Here is a 21,123-nt window from a genome sequence, read left to right on the forward strand (position 1 = left end):
TTAAAAATATTTTTTTTAAAAGGAAGTCAGGCGCTGGTGGCTCATGCCTGAAACCGTAGCTATTCAAGAGGCTGAGATCTGAGGCTCATGGTTCGAATGCAGCCTAAGCAGGAAAGTCCAAGAGACTCATCTGCAATTAACCACCAGGAAACCGGAAGTGGAGTTGTGGCTTAAGAGGTAGAGCACTCACCTTCAATGAAAGTGCTTAGAGACAACACCCAGGCCTCGAGTTCGCGCCCCAGGATCGACACACACACAAAAGTGTAAAATCCATCCCAAACCTAAATCCTTCCAAAGGACATTGTGTCCGTGTTAATACCTCCTAGAAATCTAGAGGGGAAAAAAAAATCGGGCGAGAGTGCTGCCGATAGTCACCTAAGGATACCTCCAAGGACTTAATCATGTTCTCTAACCTCAGAGAACTTTCTACAGTCCTTTCCTGTCTCCCCCCCCCCCCAGCTTTTCACCCTAGTGCGTCAACAGCGCGTAAACCGTCATAGGAACGGGGGCGGGGGGAGCATGTCTCGCGAGATTTTGCTACGGGATTTGGAAGTTAGGGAACAGCGGCGGCGCTTGCGTACTGGCCTCACAACCTCGGGGCAGCACGCGGGTAGGTAGGCTATAGCCCAGAGGAGGGGGGAGTAGTGTTAGTGTCTGGTTTTTTTTCTCCCTCTTCTTCTGCTCTTCGGGGCCGTGCGTTGTCTTGTGCGGGTCCGAAAACGGAGCGAAGTTAGCCGGTTTGCTAGCTTCCGCGGGCACACTTCACGAGTGCACACAGGGAAACCCCCTCTTGCTCCTCCACGAGTTGGAAGAGTGCCGAAGGGGTGCGCCCTGGTGCCGGCACTTGAGCTCTTCCTGGCCCCTCTGTCCTTTGAGCGATAGTCCCCCTACTTTCACACTCCGGTCCCCTCAGAGTTGCTTCGTCCGAGTGTCCCTCACCCGGTCCTTCCGTCAGACCCCCTCGGCTTCCCGGCTAGCTCGCGACAAGAGTCAGCTCCGTCCCTACTCTAGGGTTTCCCCCCTCCCCCGCCCTGCTTGGAGGCGGAGAAGATGGCTGGAGGACGTCTGCTGTTGGGGGGCGACTTCCTGTCGCCGCCGCCGCTGCCCCCCCTCCCGCCGCCGCCGCTGCCGCCCCTCCCGCCGCCCCCGCCCGAGCCAGTGCTGGAGCAGTGGCGCTATAGCCACGAAAGTGACTGGCAGTGGGCTCTGCGGCGCAGCTTCATCTGTCGGCACCTGCACAGCTATCCCGGGGCTGCACTCGATCAGCTCCTCGCGCTCTCTGCTGCTTGGACCAACCACGTCTTCCTGGGCTGCAGGTGAGGAACAGGGAGCCGGGAGATGGGGGGGGGGGGAGTCGGGTAAGAAATGGGTAAGGGGTGAAGGGGTTGGTGATTGAGGATGGATGGGTTAGATAGAGCGGGGAGGGAGTCACTTGATGGTGCTGGTTGATGAGGGACAGGGGCAAGGATGGAGATGCTTTGCTTGGAAGCTGCAAGATTTCAAGGTGCTGGAGGACACTAGGATGCTCCGTGATTGCTTAGGGATGGGGTGGCAGGGGATAGAGTAGCTTGGACGTTGCGCAGATCTGTAGCCCCTCCAGGACGAGGGTTGCAGATAAAGCAGCACCTGCAAGAGGATTATTGATTATTGACAAGTAGTCATTGTGGTTGCTCATGGAATTGGAGGGCGTGGGAAAATGATGAATAGCAGACCCTTGGATCTGCGTAGGGCCTTCCAAGGATGCAGTATCTGCAGAGAATTTTCAATAGGGCTGCTGGGGACCACGATGGGGGATACAGAGCTTAGGGAAAACGCAATTCTAATCTTAATTTCCTCCTGACCACTTTCTCCTGCCGTTGCCATTAGATAGAACACCCCTCCCTCACGTCTCACAGCCCACCTAGGTGAGTCCTACTATCTTCTCCTGGGGCTGTGATGTATGCAGCAGGTCTCTAAGCCGCAGTGTCAAGCTTGCTTAGCTTTGCGCATAATGTGTCTGGGACTCAAACAAAGAAATGGAAATACCTGCTATAAAAATGAATTGCCCTCTCTTTACCTTAAAGGAGATCATGCAGATGAACATTCAGTCATTGGATGAGGTTTTACATGTACATGTGTGTTTGTGTATGTGTTTTCACTCCTTTCCTAGAACCTTCTGAAGAGAGAGGCCGGCCTCTTTGATAGCTCTTTGCATTCAATAGAGACTGCAGTATGGTTCCAACGCAGTTTTTTTCTTTTTTCCTATGAATTGGCTGCTTAGACTTGTGTCCTTCACAACCCTCAAATTGGCCCTCAAATCATTCCTTTGATAGACTGGGAAGCTTCTTTTTTTTTGGACATTCCTTTCTAACTGTTGACTTTTTTTTTTATTAGGAAGGATAATAAATTCTGGAAGATGATCCAATCCAATTCTAACAATTCAGTTTTAGGAATGCACTTAAAGATGCTGAAAAATAGACTTGTCCACTACAAGTCTTAATTGAATATAGCATTCAGTGTGATGCTTTGCTTTTCTCACCATTTTTTTTTTCTGTCTCCCCTGATAACTATCTCTAGGAGGTAATATTTATTTCACTGGATGAACTGGTCACTACTAGGGAAGTCTCAGTAATTGTCACAGACCCAATTGACCTTCACATAGCAATGTTCTTGCAATTGATAAAGTACCTTTATCATATAACCATGTCTCCTTAATATCACAGAAGGCCAGAGGGAATCTGAATCCTTAAAACACCTTTAATAAGAAAGAATAATGACCATTCTTTGTTTAAAACCATCCTTTATATTATAATAAAACTTAACCTTTCACGAGCACTACAAGCTCTTTTTGGGGGGGGTAAGGGGGAGGGAATTTTACTTTTTTATTCATACCACCAGCAGCAGTCCTAGAATACTGGCTGCGTAATAGCTGCCCATTAAATGTCTGAGGAATAAATGAATGTATACAGCTTTATTTTGTATAACACATTTAAAATAGTTTTGATCTTTACAACAACCTTAGGAGTTTGGAGATCTCTGATATTTACAGCTAAATCAGTGGAGGCCGAGAAGTTAAGTCACTTGTTTATGGTCCCACAATTGGAGCTAGCCAGGTTTTCTGATGTTCACAGTCTGATGCTCTTTTCACTGCGACACAGCTCCCATTTTAGGGAAGGATGGACCAGAAATGAAAGCAAGTAACTAAGAAAAGCCGTAGCATTATACCTCAGGACATGAACAAAAACCAAGCCAGTGATTGCTGGTAACTGGCTTTCAGAGCAACCCAGGTATCTTGGATATTTTATGTGTGGGCATAGGTATGCAGCTCTGTCATATGTATGCAAAAATCGTGTTCCTTGCATGGTGACTAAGTCAGTTATTGAATAGCTGAAGTGATGACTCATGTTTACATTTTATCTGAATCCTGGAAGGTAGGCACCCAGTGTGAATCTACTTCAGGCAGGTTTTATGTTAGCTTTCATCTTCAGATGGATAAAATCTATACTCGAATACTCGATGTGGGTAGGGCTCCTGTTTTTGTGACAGATGACTTTTAAACGGGAGTGCATAATGGCTTTAGGCTTTCTTTCTTTCTTTTTTTTTTTTTTTTGGCTTTAGGCTTTCTAAACTTGTTTATTGTTGTTCAAGGTCCCAGTCTGATATCTAGAACACTTTATGAAGGAGGACAAAACTAGCAAAAGGGCTGGTCACTGGAGGCTCACACCTATAATCCCAGCTACTCAGGAGGCTGAGATCTGAGCATCAAGGTTCAAAGCCCGCCTGGGCAGTAAATGCCTGTGAGATTCTTTTTTTGGGGGGGAGGTGGGAGGTCTGGTCGTGGGGCCTGAACTCTGGGCCTGGGCGCTGTTCCCTCAGCTCTTCAGCTCAAGGCTAGCTCTCTACCACTTGAGCCACAGCGCCACTTCCGGCTTTTTTCTTTTTGCTTATGTGGTGCTGAGGAATCGAACCCAGGGCCTCACGCACACAAGGCAAGCGCTCTACCACTGAGCCACCTTCCCAGCCCCATCTGGGAGATTCTTATCTCCACTAAAATACCAAAAAGCTGGAAGTAGAGCTGTGCGTGAAGTGGTAAAGTGCTAGCCTTGAACCAAAGAAGCTCAGGGACAGTACCCAGGCCTCAGGACTGGCACAAAGAGAGAAAGAGAGAAGGGGGTGGGAAGAAAGAGAGGGAGACCTAGCTAATGGAACTTTCTTCTGGCAAATTGTTTTGTGTTTGGGCCAAAATAAAATCCTAGTTCAAGGATATCTTTGAAAATTCCCTTAGGACTAAAACAGAAGGAGCTCAAGATGTGCAGAGAAGCAGACCCTATATAATTTCTTTGTCAATTTCTGTGAAACAGGGTTGAACAACTTCATGACTACGGCATTACCTGTTGGGGAGGTGTGGTTAGAATCTAGGCCACTCTAAGCAAGACCCTGTTTCAAAAATAATAGTCAGGTGGATGCTGGTAGCTCATGCCTATAGTCATAGCTATTCAGGAAACAGATCTAGTGAACATGGTTAGAAGCCAGCCCAGGCAGGGAAGTCTTATCTCCAATTAACCACAAAAAATTTAGTAGAGCACTAGCTTTGAGCAAAAAAGCTCAAGGACATCATCCAAGCCCTGATGACTGGCACAGGCAGGCAGACACACACATATATACCTATTAGGTTTGTTATAAATCAGAGCTCCTGGGTCCTCCCCTAGGGATTCTGATTGAGAAAGGCTGAGGCGAGGTCTCAGAATTTCAATTTCTATCAAGATCCCAAGTGATGATCATGGTGCTGACCCAGGAACTACACTGAGAACAGCTGCTTTCTAGCCTGTTTGGTTTTTTTAAAAATCATATTTCCTCATTGTCCAAGCATCCTGGAAGCTCAAATAGCTGAAATTATCTTCATAAATAGCCTGCCAAGATACTTTTTTCTATAAGCAACTTCTAAGATAATGTTTTGTGGCTAATGAAAAATTAGTATAGTTTTTAAATCAACTCCAGATATAGCACTTACATAATTGTTCATATATATGCCTAGGGATCTGTGCAATCTTTGCTTACAAACTATAGATAACATTCATTTTATAGTAAATAGGCTCAAATGCAGGATGTCATATAGGTTAGGCCAGTACGTTACCACTGGCATATATACATATATATGTATGTATATATACCACGGACATATATACCTATGGGTGTACATATATACACATACATATTTAAGACAATGTTTGGTTCATCTATAATATTCTGTTTTGAGCTATTTATTTATTTATTTGGTGCCAGTCCTAGGGATTGAACTCAGGGCCTGGGTGCCATCTCTAGGATTATACTTATAATACTAGCTACTCAAGAGGCTGAGAACTGAAGATCATGGTTCAAAGCCAGTCCGGATAGAAAAGCTTTTTTTTGTTTTTTTTATTTTTGCCAGTCCTGGGCCTTGCTTGAACTCTGGACCTAGGTGCTGTCTCTGAGCTACAGCTCTATTTCTGGCTTTTTTTTCCCCCTGGTGGTTCATTGGACATTAGTCGCACAGACTTTTCTGTCTGGGCTGGTTTTGAACTGCAGTCCTTAGATCTCAGCCTCTTGAGTAGCTAAGGTTACAGGCATGAATCACCAGCACCTGAAGAGACTTTTTTTTTTTTTTTTTGGCTGGTCCTGGGGCTTGAACTAAGGGCCTGGGTTGGGTGCTGTCCTTGAGCTTCTTTGTGCTCAAGGCTAGCATTCCACCACTTGAGCCACAGTGCTACTTCCAGCTTTTTTGAGTAGTTTATTGGAGATATGAGGCTCTCAGGGAGAGATCTGAGGTTCTTGGGGACTTTTTTTTCCCTGGCTGGCTTTGATCTCAGCCTCCTGAGTAGCTAGGATTACAAGCATGAGTCACCAGGGCCTGACTGAGACTCTTATTTCTTAATTGAACACCCAAAATTTGGAAGTTTAGTTATGACTCAAGTGGTAGAGTGCCAGCCTTGAGCAAAAAATCTAAGGGATTGTGCCCAGGACCTAAATTCAACTTCAATAGTGTCACAAAAAATAGGAATAAATAGGGCTGGGAAGGTGGCTCAGTGGTAGAGCACTTGCCTTGCATGCTTGAGGCCTTGGGTTCGATTCCTCAGCACCACATAAGCAAAAAGAAAAAAGCCAGAAGTGGCGCTATGGCTCAAGTGGTAGAGCGCTAGCTAGCCTTGAGCTGAAGAGCTGAGGGACAGCGCCCAGGCCCAGAGTTCAGGCCCCACGACCGGACCCCCCAAAAAAATATATGTGTATGTATGTATATATATATATGAATAAATAGTGTATTTTCTGAAATTTTTGTAATTGAAGCTATTACTTTTAGATACACTATGGAAAACCACTATGTCACTGGACACTATATTGAAAATGCACTATAAAACTTGTGGGTGGGGATTGGGAGGGAAAACTGGGAGAGAGCAAGGGAAGGGGTGACATTGTCCAAAAAGAAATGTACTCTTTACCTGACTTCAGTAACCGTAACCCCTCACCATTCTAACAACAATAAAAAATTATTTTTTTTTAAAGAAAAGGCACTGTGGAAGACTAATTAAAGCTTTGTTGCTGTGATTTGCTTTACATTTGTAGACCAGCTTCTTTTATCCTTAGCTAGCTATTCTGTGGGTGGGTAATTTTAGAAACAGAGAAAGAAAAATCCTAGTGACCTTATTAAAGACTCTAGGTTAATATTTGCCTTGTTCTTTGAGTAATTGAGCCTTAGATACATACGGTATTGTCTTTTCTATTCTTGCTCAAGCTAGCTAGGCTTCTTTGGTATCATGACTTCCTAATAAAGGACAGACAACCTGACTGTTGGCATCCTACGCAAAGTTTTATTTTTATAGTCTCTGGGAGCTGCTGGGTTTTGTGTCAATTGCAATGAATAGAGAACAGTAAATAGCTATCATAATTACTAGTGCTGGAAAGAACTTGAGAAAAAAGTTAAGTTTGAATGGAGCGAGTCCCACTTGTGTCATTCCTGGGCATTGTGTAGCAGGCATACCATGTTCAGTATACATACACACCATACTTGGAACAGGTTCTCATTGAAGGTCTGGAGAATTTTGACAAGAACTCAAGGTGGCTTGGATCACCTGTTTTGGTAGCAAATGTGAGATTCCCAAAGAGTTGCAGACTTCTAATTTTCATCATTTTCATCTTACACTTTGGAAATTGGGCTCCTACATTTGAATGGAAGTGATATATACAGAATTTATAATGTTTTAGAGTTTTACACATTTTTTGTTTTTGTCAGTACTGGGGATTGAACAAGTACAGAGCCTTGCCCTGTCACTATTTTCATTTAAGGTTTGTGCTTTACCATTTCAGCCATATCACTACTTCTGTCTTTTTTGCTGGTAAATTGGAGATGAGTCTCATAGCCTTTTCTGCCCCTGCTGGCTTTGAATTCCCATTCTCAGATCTCAGTGCCCTGAGTAGCTAGGGTTATAAGCACCATTACTCTGTTTTCTCATCCTATAAGTATTCCCCACCTAACTTTATTTTCATATATTTACTTAATGAGGAAACTGGGTTGTAACAGTATTTCCCTGGTTCTGGATTCCACTGGGTGTATTTGCTTTTCTTTTTTGTGTGATACTTGCTCAGTTTTTTTGTTTTTTATTTTTTTGGGTCCGGTCATGGGGCCTGAACTCTGGGCCTGGGCGCTGTCCATCAGCTCTTCAGCTCAAGGCTAGCGCTCTACCACTTGAGCCATAGCGCCACTTCCGGCTTTTTTCTTTTTGCTTATGTGGTGCTGAGGAATCGAACCCAGGGCCTCAGGCATGCAAGGCAAGCGCTCTACCACTGAGCCACCTTCCCAGCCCATCAGTTTTTTTGTTTGTTTGTTTGTTTTTTGCACAGTGTTCTACCTCTTGAGCCACATGTCCATTCTATCCTTTTTACTGATTAATTGGAGATACAATTTCTTGGACTTTTCTGCCCCAAGTGGTTCTCATTTCAGTCCTCAAATCTTAGTGGCTTGAGCCACCAGTTGGCTGGAAATATAGTTGCAATAGTGTTTAACATGGTTCTGGGTGTTAGGGACTTGTTGATTAAGTTCAGGTTCAATTTTTGGCAAGAAGAGTTACTTTAAAAATAGTGTAATATGTTGGTGTAATATGTAATCTGTTGGTAATATGTTCGCTCACACCTATAATCCTAACTACTTAGGAGGCTTAGATCTGAGGATCAAAGTTGAAAGCCAGCCAGGGCAGGAAAACCAGTGAGATTCTTACCTCCAATTAGCCAGCAGAAAAAGTGGGCTGCAGCTCAACTGTTAAAGAACCAGTTGAAGGGCTGGGAAGGTGGCTCAGTGGTAGAGCACTTGCCTTGCATGCCTGAGGCCCTGGGTTGGATTCCTCAGCACCACATAAGCAAAAAGAAAAAAGCCGGAAGTGGTGCTGTGGCTCAAGTGGTGGAGCGCTAGCCTTGAGCTGAAGAGCTGAGGGACAGCGCCCAGGCCCAGAGTTCAGGCCCCATAACCGCCCCCCCCCAAAAAAAAAGAACCAGTTGAAAAAGCCAAGTGAGAGCCTGAGGCCCTGAATTCCAAGCCCTAGTACTGGCATGCATGTGTGCATGCACACACACACACACACACACAAACACACAGAGTAGTTTAGTGCATGTCCTATTGCATCAAGCTCAGTTAGTCCCACATATTTTTTGTGTGCTAGTCCTGAGCTTAAACTCAGGGCCTGCGTAGTCCCTGAACATTTGTGCTCAAGGCTAGCACTCTACCACTTGAGCCACAGCTCCACTTCTGTCTTCTTGGTGTTTAATTGGAGATAAAGAGTCTTGCAGACTTTCCTGCCCTGTCTGGCTTCAAACCGTGATCCTTGGATCATAGCCTCTTGAGTAGCTAGGATTACAGGCATAAGCCACCAATGCTAGGCTGTCCCACTATTAATACACTGTTTTCAACTTTCCAACATCAAAATTTTTAAGTGAAATAATTGATATTATTGTAGATTCACTTGAAGTTGTAGGAAACATAAAGAGATGCCCAGTAATCAACTTTCATTTAAACTCTCAGTGGTAACAGGCTTCAAAATGATCATAATTCAACTAGGATAATAACCTCGTCTTCCTTAACTAATTTTACTCCAGATTCCCCCAGGTTTACTAGCGTATGTATAATTTATCATGGTATAGTTTTTGAGATTGCTTAGATTGTATCTATGATGATCATAATGTTGAATATTCAACACAGAGGTCCTTCCTATTGTCCTATAACCACATCATATCAGTAATTTACTCTTTTTGTTTCTGTGTAGTATTCCGTGGCATGTATGTACCAGAGTTTAACTATTCACCTCTTGAAAGATCTGGGTTGATTATACTTAGGCCTTTTAAAAATCAGGCTATTGCTGGGCACCAGTGGCTCATGCCTGTAATCCTAAATACTCAAGAAACTGAGATCTGAGGATTGTAAGTCAAAGCTAGCCTGGGTAGGAAAAATCCATGAAACTCTTTATCTCCTTAATTGCACCAAAAAGCCAGAAGTGTAGCTATGGCTCAAGCGGTAGAGAGTTAGTCTTGAGCAAAGAAGCTCAAATATAATGCCCAGGACTGGCACGCGTGCGCGCATGCACACACACACACACACACACACACAATTGTGAAAGTTGATGCACAAGTTTTAGTGTGTACATAGTTTTTTTTGTTTTCTTTTTTTTTCAGTCATGAGACTTGAACTCTGGGTCTGGGCACTATCCCTCAGCTCTTCAGCTCAAGGCTAGCGCTCTACCACTTGAGCCACAGCGCCATTTCCGGCTTTTTTCTTTTTGCTTATGTGGTGCTGAGGAATCGAACCCAGGGCCTCATGCATGCAAGGCAAGTGCTTTACCACTGAGCCACCTTCCCAACCCTTCTGAGTGGTTTATTGGAGATAAGAGTCTCTTGGACTGCCGGGCTGGCTTTGAACCCTGATCCTCAGATCTCAGCCTCCTGAATAGCTAGGATTACAGGCATGAGCCACCAATGCCTGGCTGCACATAAGTTTTTATAAGAAATTGTCAACTTGTTTTCTAGAGTGACTATACCATTTTACATTCCCTCTAGCAATGTCTGAGGAATCCAGTTTTTTGCATTCTTGCCAGCATTTGGTATTGTCATTTTGTATGTGTGAAGGGGAGAGAGTGTGTGTGTGTGTGTGTGTGTGTGTGTGTGTGTGTGTGTGTGTGTGTGTGTGTGTGTGTGTGTGTGTGTGTGTGTGTGTGTGTGTGTGTGTGTGTGTTTGCCTGCGTGCGTGCGCGCACGTGTGCGCACATGCACTGGTGATGTGATTTGAACTCAGAGCCTCATGTTCTCATTTGGCTTTTCCGCTCATGCGGGAACTCTACCACTTGAGCCACAGCTCCACTTCTGGCTTTGTTTGCTTGTTTATTGGAGAGAAGAGTCTCACAGACTTTTCTTCCCAGGCTGGCTTTGAACTGCAATCCTCTTTAGTAGTTAGGATTACAGGCATGGCTTGATTTTATGTTTCTATATCTTTTTTTCCTTAATATATTTTTTAATTTTAAAGATACTGTACAGGGGGTTACAGTTACATGAGCAAAGTATTGAGTCCATTTCCTATCAAGCATTGTTACACCCTCCTTTGTTTTTCCCCTACCATCTCCTCATCTTGTTTCTATATCTTTTTTTTGGGGGGGGGGGGGCGGTCCGGTCGTGGGGCCTGAACTCTGGGTCTGGGCACTGTCCCTCAGCTCTTCAGCTCAAGGCTAGCACTCTACCACTTGAGCCATAGCGCCACTTCCGGCTTTTTTTTTTCTGTTATGTGGTGCTGAGGAATCAAACCCAGGGCCTCATTCATGCAAGGCAAGCGCTCTACCACTGAGCCACCTTCCCAGCCCATCTTGTTTCTATATCTTATGCTGAAAAATATTATTCTTAAGAAGTAATTACTGGTTTCGTAGATAGGTATTGTAGGGCTAATCTTTGGTTTTACAGCCAAATACTGTAAATTCTATATGAGCAGTGATAAGATTTGCCCATTTAGAAGCTTAAAAAAAACACACACAAACGATGTCCTTACCTGTTTTAACTGTAGATTATATTTACTTAAATAGGTATAGCCCACACTTGATGGAGAAAATTCTCCAAATGGCTGAAGGTATTGATATTGGGGAGATGCCTTCATATGACCTGATGCTGCCCAAACCTTCCAAAGGCCAAAAACGCCACCTCTCAACATACGATGGTGAGTATACTTGTTTTGGGAAGCTGGGATTTTAAAGGTTTCTTTAAAAACATATCTATACATATGTGGTTTTAAATTACATTGGTCACATTGGTTCTTGTACAGAGAAAAGATTTTTTAATGTAGTGAAGTCTGATTTTTTTTGAGGATGCTAACTAGAACTGAAAGCTAAGAATACTGAAGACATGCTTTAGTGCTGTCCTTGAAGCGTATGTCATGGGACTTCCCTCTAAGTAGAACAACCTTATACTGGGATCAATTGAGCATCTAAGTAACTAAATCCTTTTGGATGGACCTGAAATGGACCAGTTTCTACTGAGCAGTCTTAGGGCAAGGGACTGCCAGTGTCTAGTATTGCCTTAACAGAGTTCTTCCATAGATTCAAATGGGCATTTGTATTTAGCTGACTGTTCTAGAAATAAAGCAACTAGCCTGTTGTACAGAATAGCACAGTATTAAGATTTTCATTGAAAAACCTCTGGAATCTTTTGATAACTTTTTTCTTTGATTTTTTTTTAGTCATAATTGCATAAAGTAACATCACAAAGTCACTCATCTCTGATACCAAATAGAAAGGTTTTGTAAATGCCTCTGGTCATCATCTCTGTTACATTAGAACCATCTGTTCCATTTGTAACCCTTCAGTGAGTAGTAAGAGATTGTACTAGAACATCCTTTCAGTGCACTTTATGTTCCAGAACAGGTGAACGCTATGTTGCACCTATGGTTTAGTTCATTTGATGCAAAAGAACCTTTCAGTCATGCATGGTAATGACCTCCCACTCTTGTTCCAGTGATCTGTTTCCTATCAAGAGTTTGCCCTTAGCAGGGTGCTGGTGGCTCACACCTGTAATCCTAGCTACTCAGGAGGCTTAGATCTGAGGATTGTGGTTCAAAGCCAGCCCACGCAGGAAAACCTATGAGCCTCTTTATCTCCAATTAAGCACCAAAAAATTCAGAAGTGGTTCTATGGCTCAAGTGGCAGAGCACCAATCTTGAGCAAAAGAAGCTCAGGGGCAAAGCTCAGGGCCTGAGTTCAAGCCCCAGGAGTGGCACCAAAAAATTAGTCTTACCTTACACATAGAAGGTCAGGGAATACCCCCTCCCTATGGTAAAATATTACACTGATATGAGTCCCTTCACCCAAATGCCTTTGAAGTTTTCGTGATGGGGCATTTCTTGTACCAACAATACATCTTGCAAGTAATATGATTGGTACCATTTTCCTGTTTGGGTCTTCTGAAATGATCCCCATTTTAATGAATTGTAAATTTCACTCATTCTATAGGTCAAAATCCTCCTAAAAAGCAAGCTGGTTCCAAATTCCATGCGAGACCTCGTTTTGAGCCTGTACATTTTGTAGCTAGTAGTTCAAAAGATGAAAGACAGGAAGATCCTTATGGCCCTCAAACCAAAGAGGCAGTCGAACAAACACATTTTTCCAGCATGCCACGAAACGTCTACCAAGATTATACTCAAGACTCTTTCAGTATACAAGATGGGAATTCTCAGTATTGTGATTCGTCAGGATTTATTTTCACAAAAGACCAGCCTGTCACAACCAACATGTATTTTGAGAGTGGGAACCCTCCCCCAAGCAGCACCTCCCAGCAGGCCAACTCTCAGCCAGCGCCTGAGCCAGCCTCATCCCAAACATACCCGGAGTCAGTGGTAGCTGAGAAGCAGTATTTTATTGAAAAGCTAACAGCAACTATTTGGAAGAACCTTTCTAATCCAGAGATGACTGCTGGCTCTGATAAGATTAATTACACATACATGCTAACTCGTTGTATCCAGGCTTGTAAGACAAACCCTGAGTATATATATGCTCCTTTAAAAGAAATCCCTCCTGCTGACATCCCCAAAAATAAAAAACTACTCACAGACGGCTATGCTTGTGAAGTGAGATGCCAAAATATCTACTTAACTACAGGTTACGCTGGCAGCAAGAATGGGTCCAGAGATCGTGCTACTGAGCTAGCTGTAAAACTCTTGCAGAAATGTATTGAGGTTAGAGTTGTCCGGCGGAAATTTAAGCACACGATTGGAGAGGACCTGGTAGTGTGTCAGATTGGCGTGCTTTCCTATGACTTTCCTCCAGCTCTAAAACCCCCGGAAGACGTGGTAGTGCTGGGGAAAGATGCTTCCGGCCAACCCATCTTTAACTCTTCCGCCAAACACTGGACCAATTTTGTCATTACCGAAAATGCAAACGATGCAATTGGCATCCTTAACAATTCTGCCTCATTCAACAAAATGTCTGTCGAGTACAAATATGAAATGATGCCAAATCGTACATGGCGTTGTCGAGTGTTTTTGCAGGATCACTGCTTAGCTGAGGGTTATGGAACCAAGAAAACAAGTAAACATGCAGCTGCTGATGAGGCTCTGAAAATTCTCCAGAAAACCCAACCCACATACCCATCTGTCAAAAGTTCACAGTGCCATTCAGGCTCTTCACCCAGAGGATCTGGAAAAAAGAAGGATATAAAGGATCTTGTTGTGTACGAGAACTCCTCGAATCCCGTGTGCACACTGAATGATACAGCTCAGTTCAACCGTATGACGATTGAGTACGTGTATGAAAGGATGACAGGCCTCCGCTGGAAATGCAAGGTGATTCTGGAAAGTGAAGTCATTGCAGAAGCTGTTGGGGTAAAGAAAAGTGTCAAATACGAAGCTGCTGGAGAAGCTGTGAAAACCCTCAAGAAAACCCAGCCAACTGTCATCAACAACCTGAAGAAAGGAACTGTGGAAGATGTGATTTCTAGAAATGAGATTCAGGGCCGCTCTGCAGAAGAGGCTTACAAACAACAAATCCGAGAAGACAACATAGGAAATCAGCTGCTGAGAAAGATGGGTTGGACTGGTGGTGGGTTAGGTAAATCTGGCGAAGGCATACGGGAGCCTATCTCAGTCAAAGAGCAGCATAAGCGGGAAGGGCTAGGTCTTGATGTAGAGAGAGTCAATAAAATTGCCAAGAGAGATATTGAACAGATCATCCGCAACTATGCCCGCTCCGAGAGCCACACAGATTTGACATTCTCCACTGAATTGACCAATGATGAACGGAAGCAGATACATCAGATTGCTCAGAAGTATGGCCTGAAGAGTAAGTCTCATGGGGTGGGCCATGATAGGTACCTGGTGGTAGGAAGAAAAAGGCGGAAGGAAGATCTCCTAGATCAGCTCAAACAGGAAGGCCAAGTGGGGCATTACGAGCTTGTTATGCCTCAAGCAAATTGAAGAGCATACTATATTTTATTTTCTTAATGCCTAATGAGGCAGCTCTGTGGTCAAAAGAAAATGCTACATGTTCTGGTTACAGAGTACTAGTCATTCTTAAGATGTTTCGCCTTGTTCATTTCATGTAGAGCTTTATTAGGTATTGGAATCTGAAGAAATCCATCTTGTACTAGCTTCATCCTGCAGATAATATTGTGCAGTAACTGTGTGTGTCTCTTGATAATGCTATGCCCCTTGGAGTTTAAGTAGTTTGCTCAAGCAAGAATACATCCAAATGGAATTCCACACTGAGAAAGAAATTCACCTTTTAAAGGGCATAGCACAGCAATCTGCAACAATATATATGTCAAGTCAATATTGACTCCAGTTAAATGGCAGTTTTAATTTCCAGACTTCTGGAAAAATGTCAGTTCATTTTTGTATGATCTCTTTTCATCTTTGTGTGAAGCCAGTTATAGAATGTTTAACAGTAAATTGTGCTGTACGTGTAAATGTCAGCTAAACGATGTAAAACTTTCTTAAAAGTACTTTGTTCATTTATTTATAACTTCAAGTCATGTGATTTTCAGAGTATTGAAAGTAATTCACTGTACCTTGTGATCTATAAGTTTTAACAAAATCCTAGTCTTCATGCTGAGAGAGCACTACTTGAGAGAGCAGTTGAAAAGTTTCAAAAACTTTTCATTCAATGGAAGGAAGGAAGTTTGAACTGTTTGTTCTTGGTGCCTTGCAGAGAGACTCACAGCAACTCTCCATTGTAGCTTTGCCATGGTTTGGATGTGCAGCACATCCCAGGCAACCACAGCTGTGGCAGAGCTTGATAAAAGACTGAAGATACATTGGTGCTTTGATGCAAAGGTCAGTTGGCTGGTCCCTCTCTCTCGGGAAAAAAAAAAAAAAAGCTTATTAAACCCCCAAAGCCAACTTTGTAACATATTTAAAACTGCTATTTTCGCTTATTTCTGGAATGTAAAAAAAAAATGTATAAAAAGAATTAGTGTATGCTTCCTGAATAAACCAAGGAGCCAGAGTTGATCAAAATAGCGGTGTGCTTATTTCTGGGCAGCAGCCTAGTCACGACACTTTGGGTCTTTAGATCTGTGCAGAAGGGAAGTGGTGTTTGCAGAAAATATGTCAGTTGTGAAGCGTATGTGGATGGATGTAACAGTTTAGCAGATGGGAATAGAAATCAGTCACCCAGTGTGCTTTTTCCTATGCACTAACATTCTAGCTTCAGTGAGATCTTAGGCTAGTCCCTTGTATGTGATTTGGGAGTTACATATCAGATAAATCAAGCACAGCTCCACCTTTCTAAAACAACACAGATGCTATTATTGTTATTTAAGGACCTCGAGTGAGATGATTTTTGAGATGGATCAGGTTGTTTGCAGTGTCTTAAAATGTTCAGCAGGCATAAGAAAGAGTAGTTTCCTTTCCCCCAATGTTTATATTTTACACTGAGTTATAGTTAAATGATTGAATAGAGATAAGCTTTTTCATCCAAATCTCTCTTAACTCATAAGGACCAATTGTCACTAAGAGTGTTTGATACTTGCTTTCCAGTATCTTCCTTTCTGCGGTGTGTGTCCTTTTAAGAAATGATGTATGGATATTATTTTGGCACTTAGTGTATTAGGAATGGCTAAAGGAACTCATCTTGGGGAGCATTAGAAAAACTTGGGATTTTTCTTGAATAAGTGACTTTGGAGGATTATAAGGTATGAAAACAACTTTAATCGGGACGCCAGTGGCGCATGCCTGTAATCCTAGCTCCTTAGGAAGCTCAGATTTGATGATTGATTTGAAGCAAGCCCAGGCAGCAAAGTCTGTAAGACTCTTATTTATCTCCAACAAACTACTCAGAAAAGGCCAGAAGTGGCGCCTGTGGCACAAGTGGTTGAGCGCCAGCCTTGAAAACAGAGACTCAGAGACAGCGCCCAGGCCTTGAGTTCAAGTCCCTGGTTTGGAAAAAAGAAAAAGTGACTTTTCACATTTCCTCTTCCCAAAATGATTTTTTGGAGAAATGTTACATTTAAATTGGATTTTAGATGAGCTTTAGAAAACAACTTATTTACTAAAAGGCTCAAACTGGATCAAGCGCATATGAATTTGGTTCCTGGTTTTGAAGGGCCAGATTTTTAAACTTTGTGGATCAGGTTCCGTACTGATGCAGAATTAGATCAAAGTCACTTAACTCTGCTTAAAAAAATCTTGGCTTTTTCCTAGCTAATTAGAGATACGAATCTCACAGACTTTGCTGCCCAGGCTGACTTTGAACTGCCATCCTCAGATCTTAGCCTCCTGAGTAGCTAGGATTAAAGACAGGAGCCACCAGCACCTAGTGTGACAGTAAAATAAAAGTACAGACAGATCTAAAAGTAGATATGTAACTCAATGCTACTTATATATACTATATATACTACATATAGATCTAATATATACACTATATACATATATGTATATATATACTGTACATAGTGTATATGTGTATGTATATATAGAGTCTCACAGATCTACTTTGATTTTTCCTTCCATTTTGCAAAGTGAATGGAAATAGGAATTTGTTTGTTTCTGTGTATGCGTGGTTAAGATGCATTCATTTTTCTGTGAGTGACCCTCACAACTCAAGATGGGTCCTAAATAAAGGAGTCATGATTAGAACTTCAGTTCCACAGCATGTATCCTTTTCCACATCAGCAGGTACAGAACTGAAGGAACCTTGCAAAACTTACTTAACTTTCTTGTAATGATCACATACAGGCATCCTGTGGTGCTGGTTAAATATTAGAAAGAAGGCAATTAGTATTAAATGCTCAAATGAATGGTAAATGGTGCATTTGCTTATAACTTGAAATGTCAGCTTGTTGATTCTGTTCTAAGGTTTTAAAAGGATTAGTCCCTTAAAGAGATTGGGAATGGTGTACAAAATAAAATGTTACCAGGCATGCTCTTTCCCAAGTCTCGTCTTGTATTTTCCAAGTCTGATTAACAGTGTCGCTGTTTCAGGTATATAGCCACAGTAGGATGAGAAAGTTCATTCACCAAATGAAAATTAATTTAATGGGGTTCTATTTTGAAGCAGAAATGGACTTGAGAGGAAATACTAAGCATGTTTAAGAAGTGGCTCCTAGCCCAGGCACCAGTAGCCCATGCCTGTAATCCTAGCTACACAGGAGGCTGAGATCTGAGGATTGCAGTTCAAAGCTAGCCCAGGCAGGAAAGTCCATGAGACTCTTATCCAATTAACCACCAGAAACACAGAAGTGGCTTTATGGCTCGAAATGGTAGAGTGCTTGAGTAAAAGAGCTCAGGGACAGTGCCCAGACCCTGAGTTCAAACCCCATGACAGACAAAAAATAGACAAGGCTCTAAAGTGAAATGATCCAGTATTGTGTAGTGCAGATTGGACTCCCATAAGTACCAGTTTTAAAGGGTGAGTGGGTATGTGAATCCTAAGGACTTAATTTCATTTAGCCCCCCCCCCAAACTATTTTTGTGATTGTTTTCATAGTCGTTTTTAAAAAGCTGGGCACTGGTGGTTCATGCCTATAATCCTAGCTACTCAGGAGGCTGAGATCTGAAGATCGCAGTTCAAAGCCAGCCCAGGCAGAAAAGCCTGTGAGACTCTTATCTCCAATCAACCACCAGAAACCAGAAGTGGTGCTGTGGCTCAAGCAGTAGAGTTCTCGCCTTGAGCTGAAGAGTGCAAGAACAGTGCCCAAGCCCAGAGTTCAAGCCCCACAACCGACAAAAAAATAGTGAAGGAAGATCCTCCAAGGATTTTTATTGGTAGTGTCAATCCTGGGGCTTAAATTCAGGGTTTGAGCATTGTCCCTGAGCTTTTTGTGCTCAAGACTAGCACTGTACCACTTTGAACCACAGCTCCACTTCTGGCTTTTCGCTGATTAATTGAAGCCAGGATCTTCAGATCTCAGGTTCCTCAGTAGCTAAAATTTTAGGCATGAGCCACTAGCACCTAGCTTGTAAAATTTTGAAAGGTCAATTTGCTTACAAGGGAACCAGAATATGTAACAATTACCTCTAAGTACATTTCCATGGGCTAAATCTCATTTCCAGGGCCTAAATCTCAGGACCTTTGTCTCTAGCTTGGCTTTCTTTCTCATAGCTGGTGCTTTACTAAAGCCAGGCCACCAGCCCACCTTTTCCCCCCTTCTTAACATATATTAATTGTGCAAAGGGGTTGGCATTGATAGTTCAATATATGCATGCAATATACTTGATCAAATTAATACCCTGTACTACTTTCTCATCCTCTCCCCTTAAAACAATTATCAAGTTTCATCATTTTATTTTCATACATGCTCAAGAAGTACCTTGATCAGTCAGTCAACCCCACTCTCACTACCCTCCCCCCCTCCTGCTGACTTCCCATAAACAGTTCCCCCAAATTATACTTGTCATTTTTTGGGGGGGGGTCCGGTCATGGGGCCTGAACTCTGGGCCTGGGCGCTGTCCCTCAGCTCTTCAGCTCATGGCTAGCGCTCTACCACTTGAGCCACAGCGCCACTTCCGGCTTTTTTCTTTTTGCTTATGTGGTGCTGAGGAATCCAACCCAGGGCCTCAGGCATGCAAGGCAAGCACTCTACCCCTGAGCCACCTTCCCAGCCCATACTTGTCATTTTTTTAAGGTCATATAAGAGAGAACATACAACATACTACCAAACCTTTCACACAAGTTAAAATGCCATTTTCAATAATTTGATAGTTTTTAAACTAAAAAAATTTTACATAGAATGTCATAATCTGCATTTTTTTTTTTTTTTTTGGTTGGTCGTGGGGCTTGAACTCTGGGCCTGAATGCTGTCCCTCAGCTCTTCAGCTAAGGATAGCACTCTACCCAATTTTGGTCTTTGAGGACACTGTTTTATTGTTCTTTTATAATTTCATTCCCTTGACTGGCCATAATGTATACTACTTCAGTACACTACTTGTTTGATAATTTTATATTCTGTTAAGAGACCTGTGTGTATGTGCCTGTCCTGGAGCTTAAACTCAGGGCCTACGCACTGTCCCTGAGCTTTTGTGCTCAAGGCTAGTGTTCTACTACTTGAGCCAAAGCTCTACTTCTGGATTTTTGGTGCTTAATTGGAGATAGTCTCATGAACTTGCCTGCTTGGGTGGCTTTGAACTGCAATCCTCAGATCTCAACCTCTTGAGTAGTTAGGATTATGGCAAGAGCCACTGGGCCACAGGCACCCAGCTTCTGTGAAGATTTTTAAAAAGCAGTTAACACATAATTGAAAAGAAAAAAAATAGTTCTTTCCAACATTATCATCATTATCTCTTCCTGGTGATATTATTTTTTTGCATTTAAAGGGGGGAAGCAAGTAGATAGGAGATTCCTCAAAAAAAAAACATGGTCCTAAAAGTTCAGACTGAGCTAAAATATAGTTATACCTCAAGGACAAAACTTTAAGGTTATTTTATTTACAACTTTTGAAAAATGTACATTTTTTTTACATGGGTTACTTGTGCAAAGCTAAAAAGCAATAAATGCATAAAAAGCAATTAGACAAAACACTTAAGTTTTGTCCAGTATTGTGTATCTAAAAGTGTAAATATCCAAAGAAAGATTGCAGACATTGATTTAAAAAGTTTCTCAGCATTGAAAGGGAATAAACTAAAGCATGCAGCAGTAACTCAGGATTTGAGTTGAAAATAGTTTGTCACAAATACGCTCCCTTCCTTGTTAACTAAAAAAAAAAAAAAAAAAAAAAAAAAACAACGTGGAGGATTTTAAGTTTAACACTGTTCCTGTAGAAGGATTAAAGAATTGTCCATACTTTCTGTAACTCGAAAACTTAATGATTGCGTCCATTCCTCTGCTCCCATACTTCTTTCAAAAGAAAAAAAAATGTAAACCCTCTGTACATCATCTTTATAATAAAATTTTTTAAAGAAATTTTAAAAAATATCAGAAGACTCTTCTTGCAAATAGATGTTATTGTATCACTTTGCTCCTTAACCAGGTCCTTCAGCATTAGCCTTCCACCAGTAAATGCCATTAGATATTAATATCATAGATTTTTAGTTTTCATTTTCCTTTCAAAACATGTTTTATACGATTTATTTCCATTTCCTATAGGCCACATTCTAAACACATTCACTTCTAAATGTTAACAGGGAAGGGACTAAGCCAGGATGAAACACTTGAGCAACCATTTTCTTAAAAATGACATCCTGAGCCAGATTATAGGCTCATGCCTATAATCCTAACTACCCAGGAGGCTGAGATCTGAGAATTGTAGTTGAAAGCCAACCCAGACAGGAAAGTCCTGTTCAATTAACCACTAAAAAGCTAGAAATAGAGCTGTGGCTCAAGTGGCTAGAGCACTAGTCTTGAGCAAAAAAGCTCAGGGACAGCACTCAGGCCCTGAGTTCAAGCCCCAATTCTGGCACACACCCCCCCACAAAAAAAATATATATGTGTGTGTATATATATACATACATACATATATGTATATATATGTAAATCCTGGTCATTAGAATATGCATCAGAGCCACGAACATAACATTTTAAAAGCCTAATGTAAAGCACAGAAATAAAGGTAACTGCCCAGGAGGCTACAGACACACAACAGAAGAGTTAAGCACTAGTAATGTTTGCAAGTAACCCAGGTACAGTACATTGGATTTCATAGAGTGTCTCATGTCAACAAGGATAG

General features: G+C 42.2%; 1 protein-coding gene across 1 annotated transcript; it reads left to right on the forward strand.

The window, feature by feature from the left end:
• The first annotated feature begins 620 nt into the window (after positions 1 to 620).
• On the forward strand, positions 621 to 21,078 carry Nkrf (NFKB repressing factor). Its single transcript, XM_070039828.1, has 3 exons — positions 621 to 1,316; positions 11,061 to 11,191; positions 12,480 to 21,078. Exons 1-3 carry the CDS (start codon positions 1,051 to 1,053, stop codon positions 14,435 to 14,437), a joined length of 2,355 nt encoding a protein of 784 aa, XP_069895929.1. The 5' UTR covers positions 621 to 1,050; the 3' UTR covers positions 14,438 to 21,078.
• The last annotated feature ends 45 nt before the right edge of the window (positions 21,079 to 21,123 follow it).

Source organism: Dipodomys merriami, unplaced genomic scaffold (assembly GCF_024711535.1).
Source record: "Dipodomys merriami isolate MVZ:Mamm:240054 unplaced genomic scaffold, mDipMer1.0.p SCAF_3, whole genome shotgun sequence".
Classification (NCBI taxonomy): Eukaryota; Metazoa; Chordata; class Mammalia; order Rodentia; family Heteromyidae; genus Dipodomys; species Dipodomys merriami.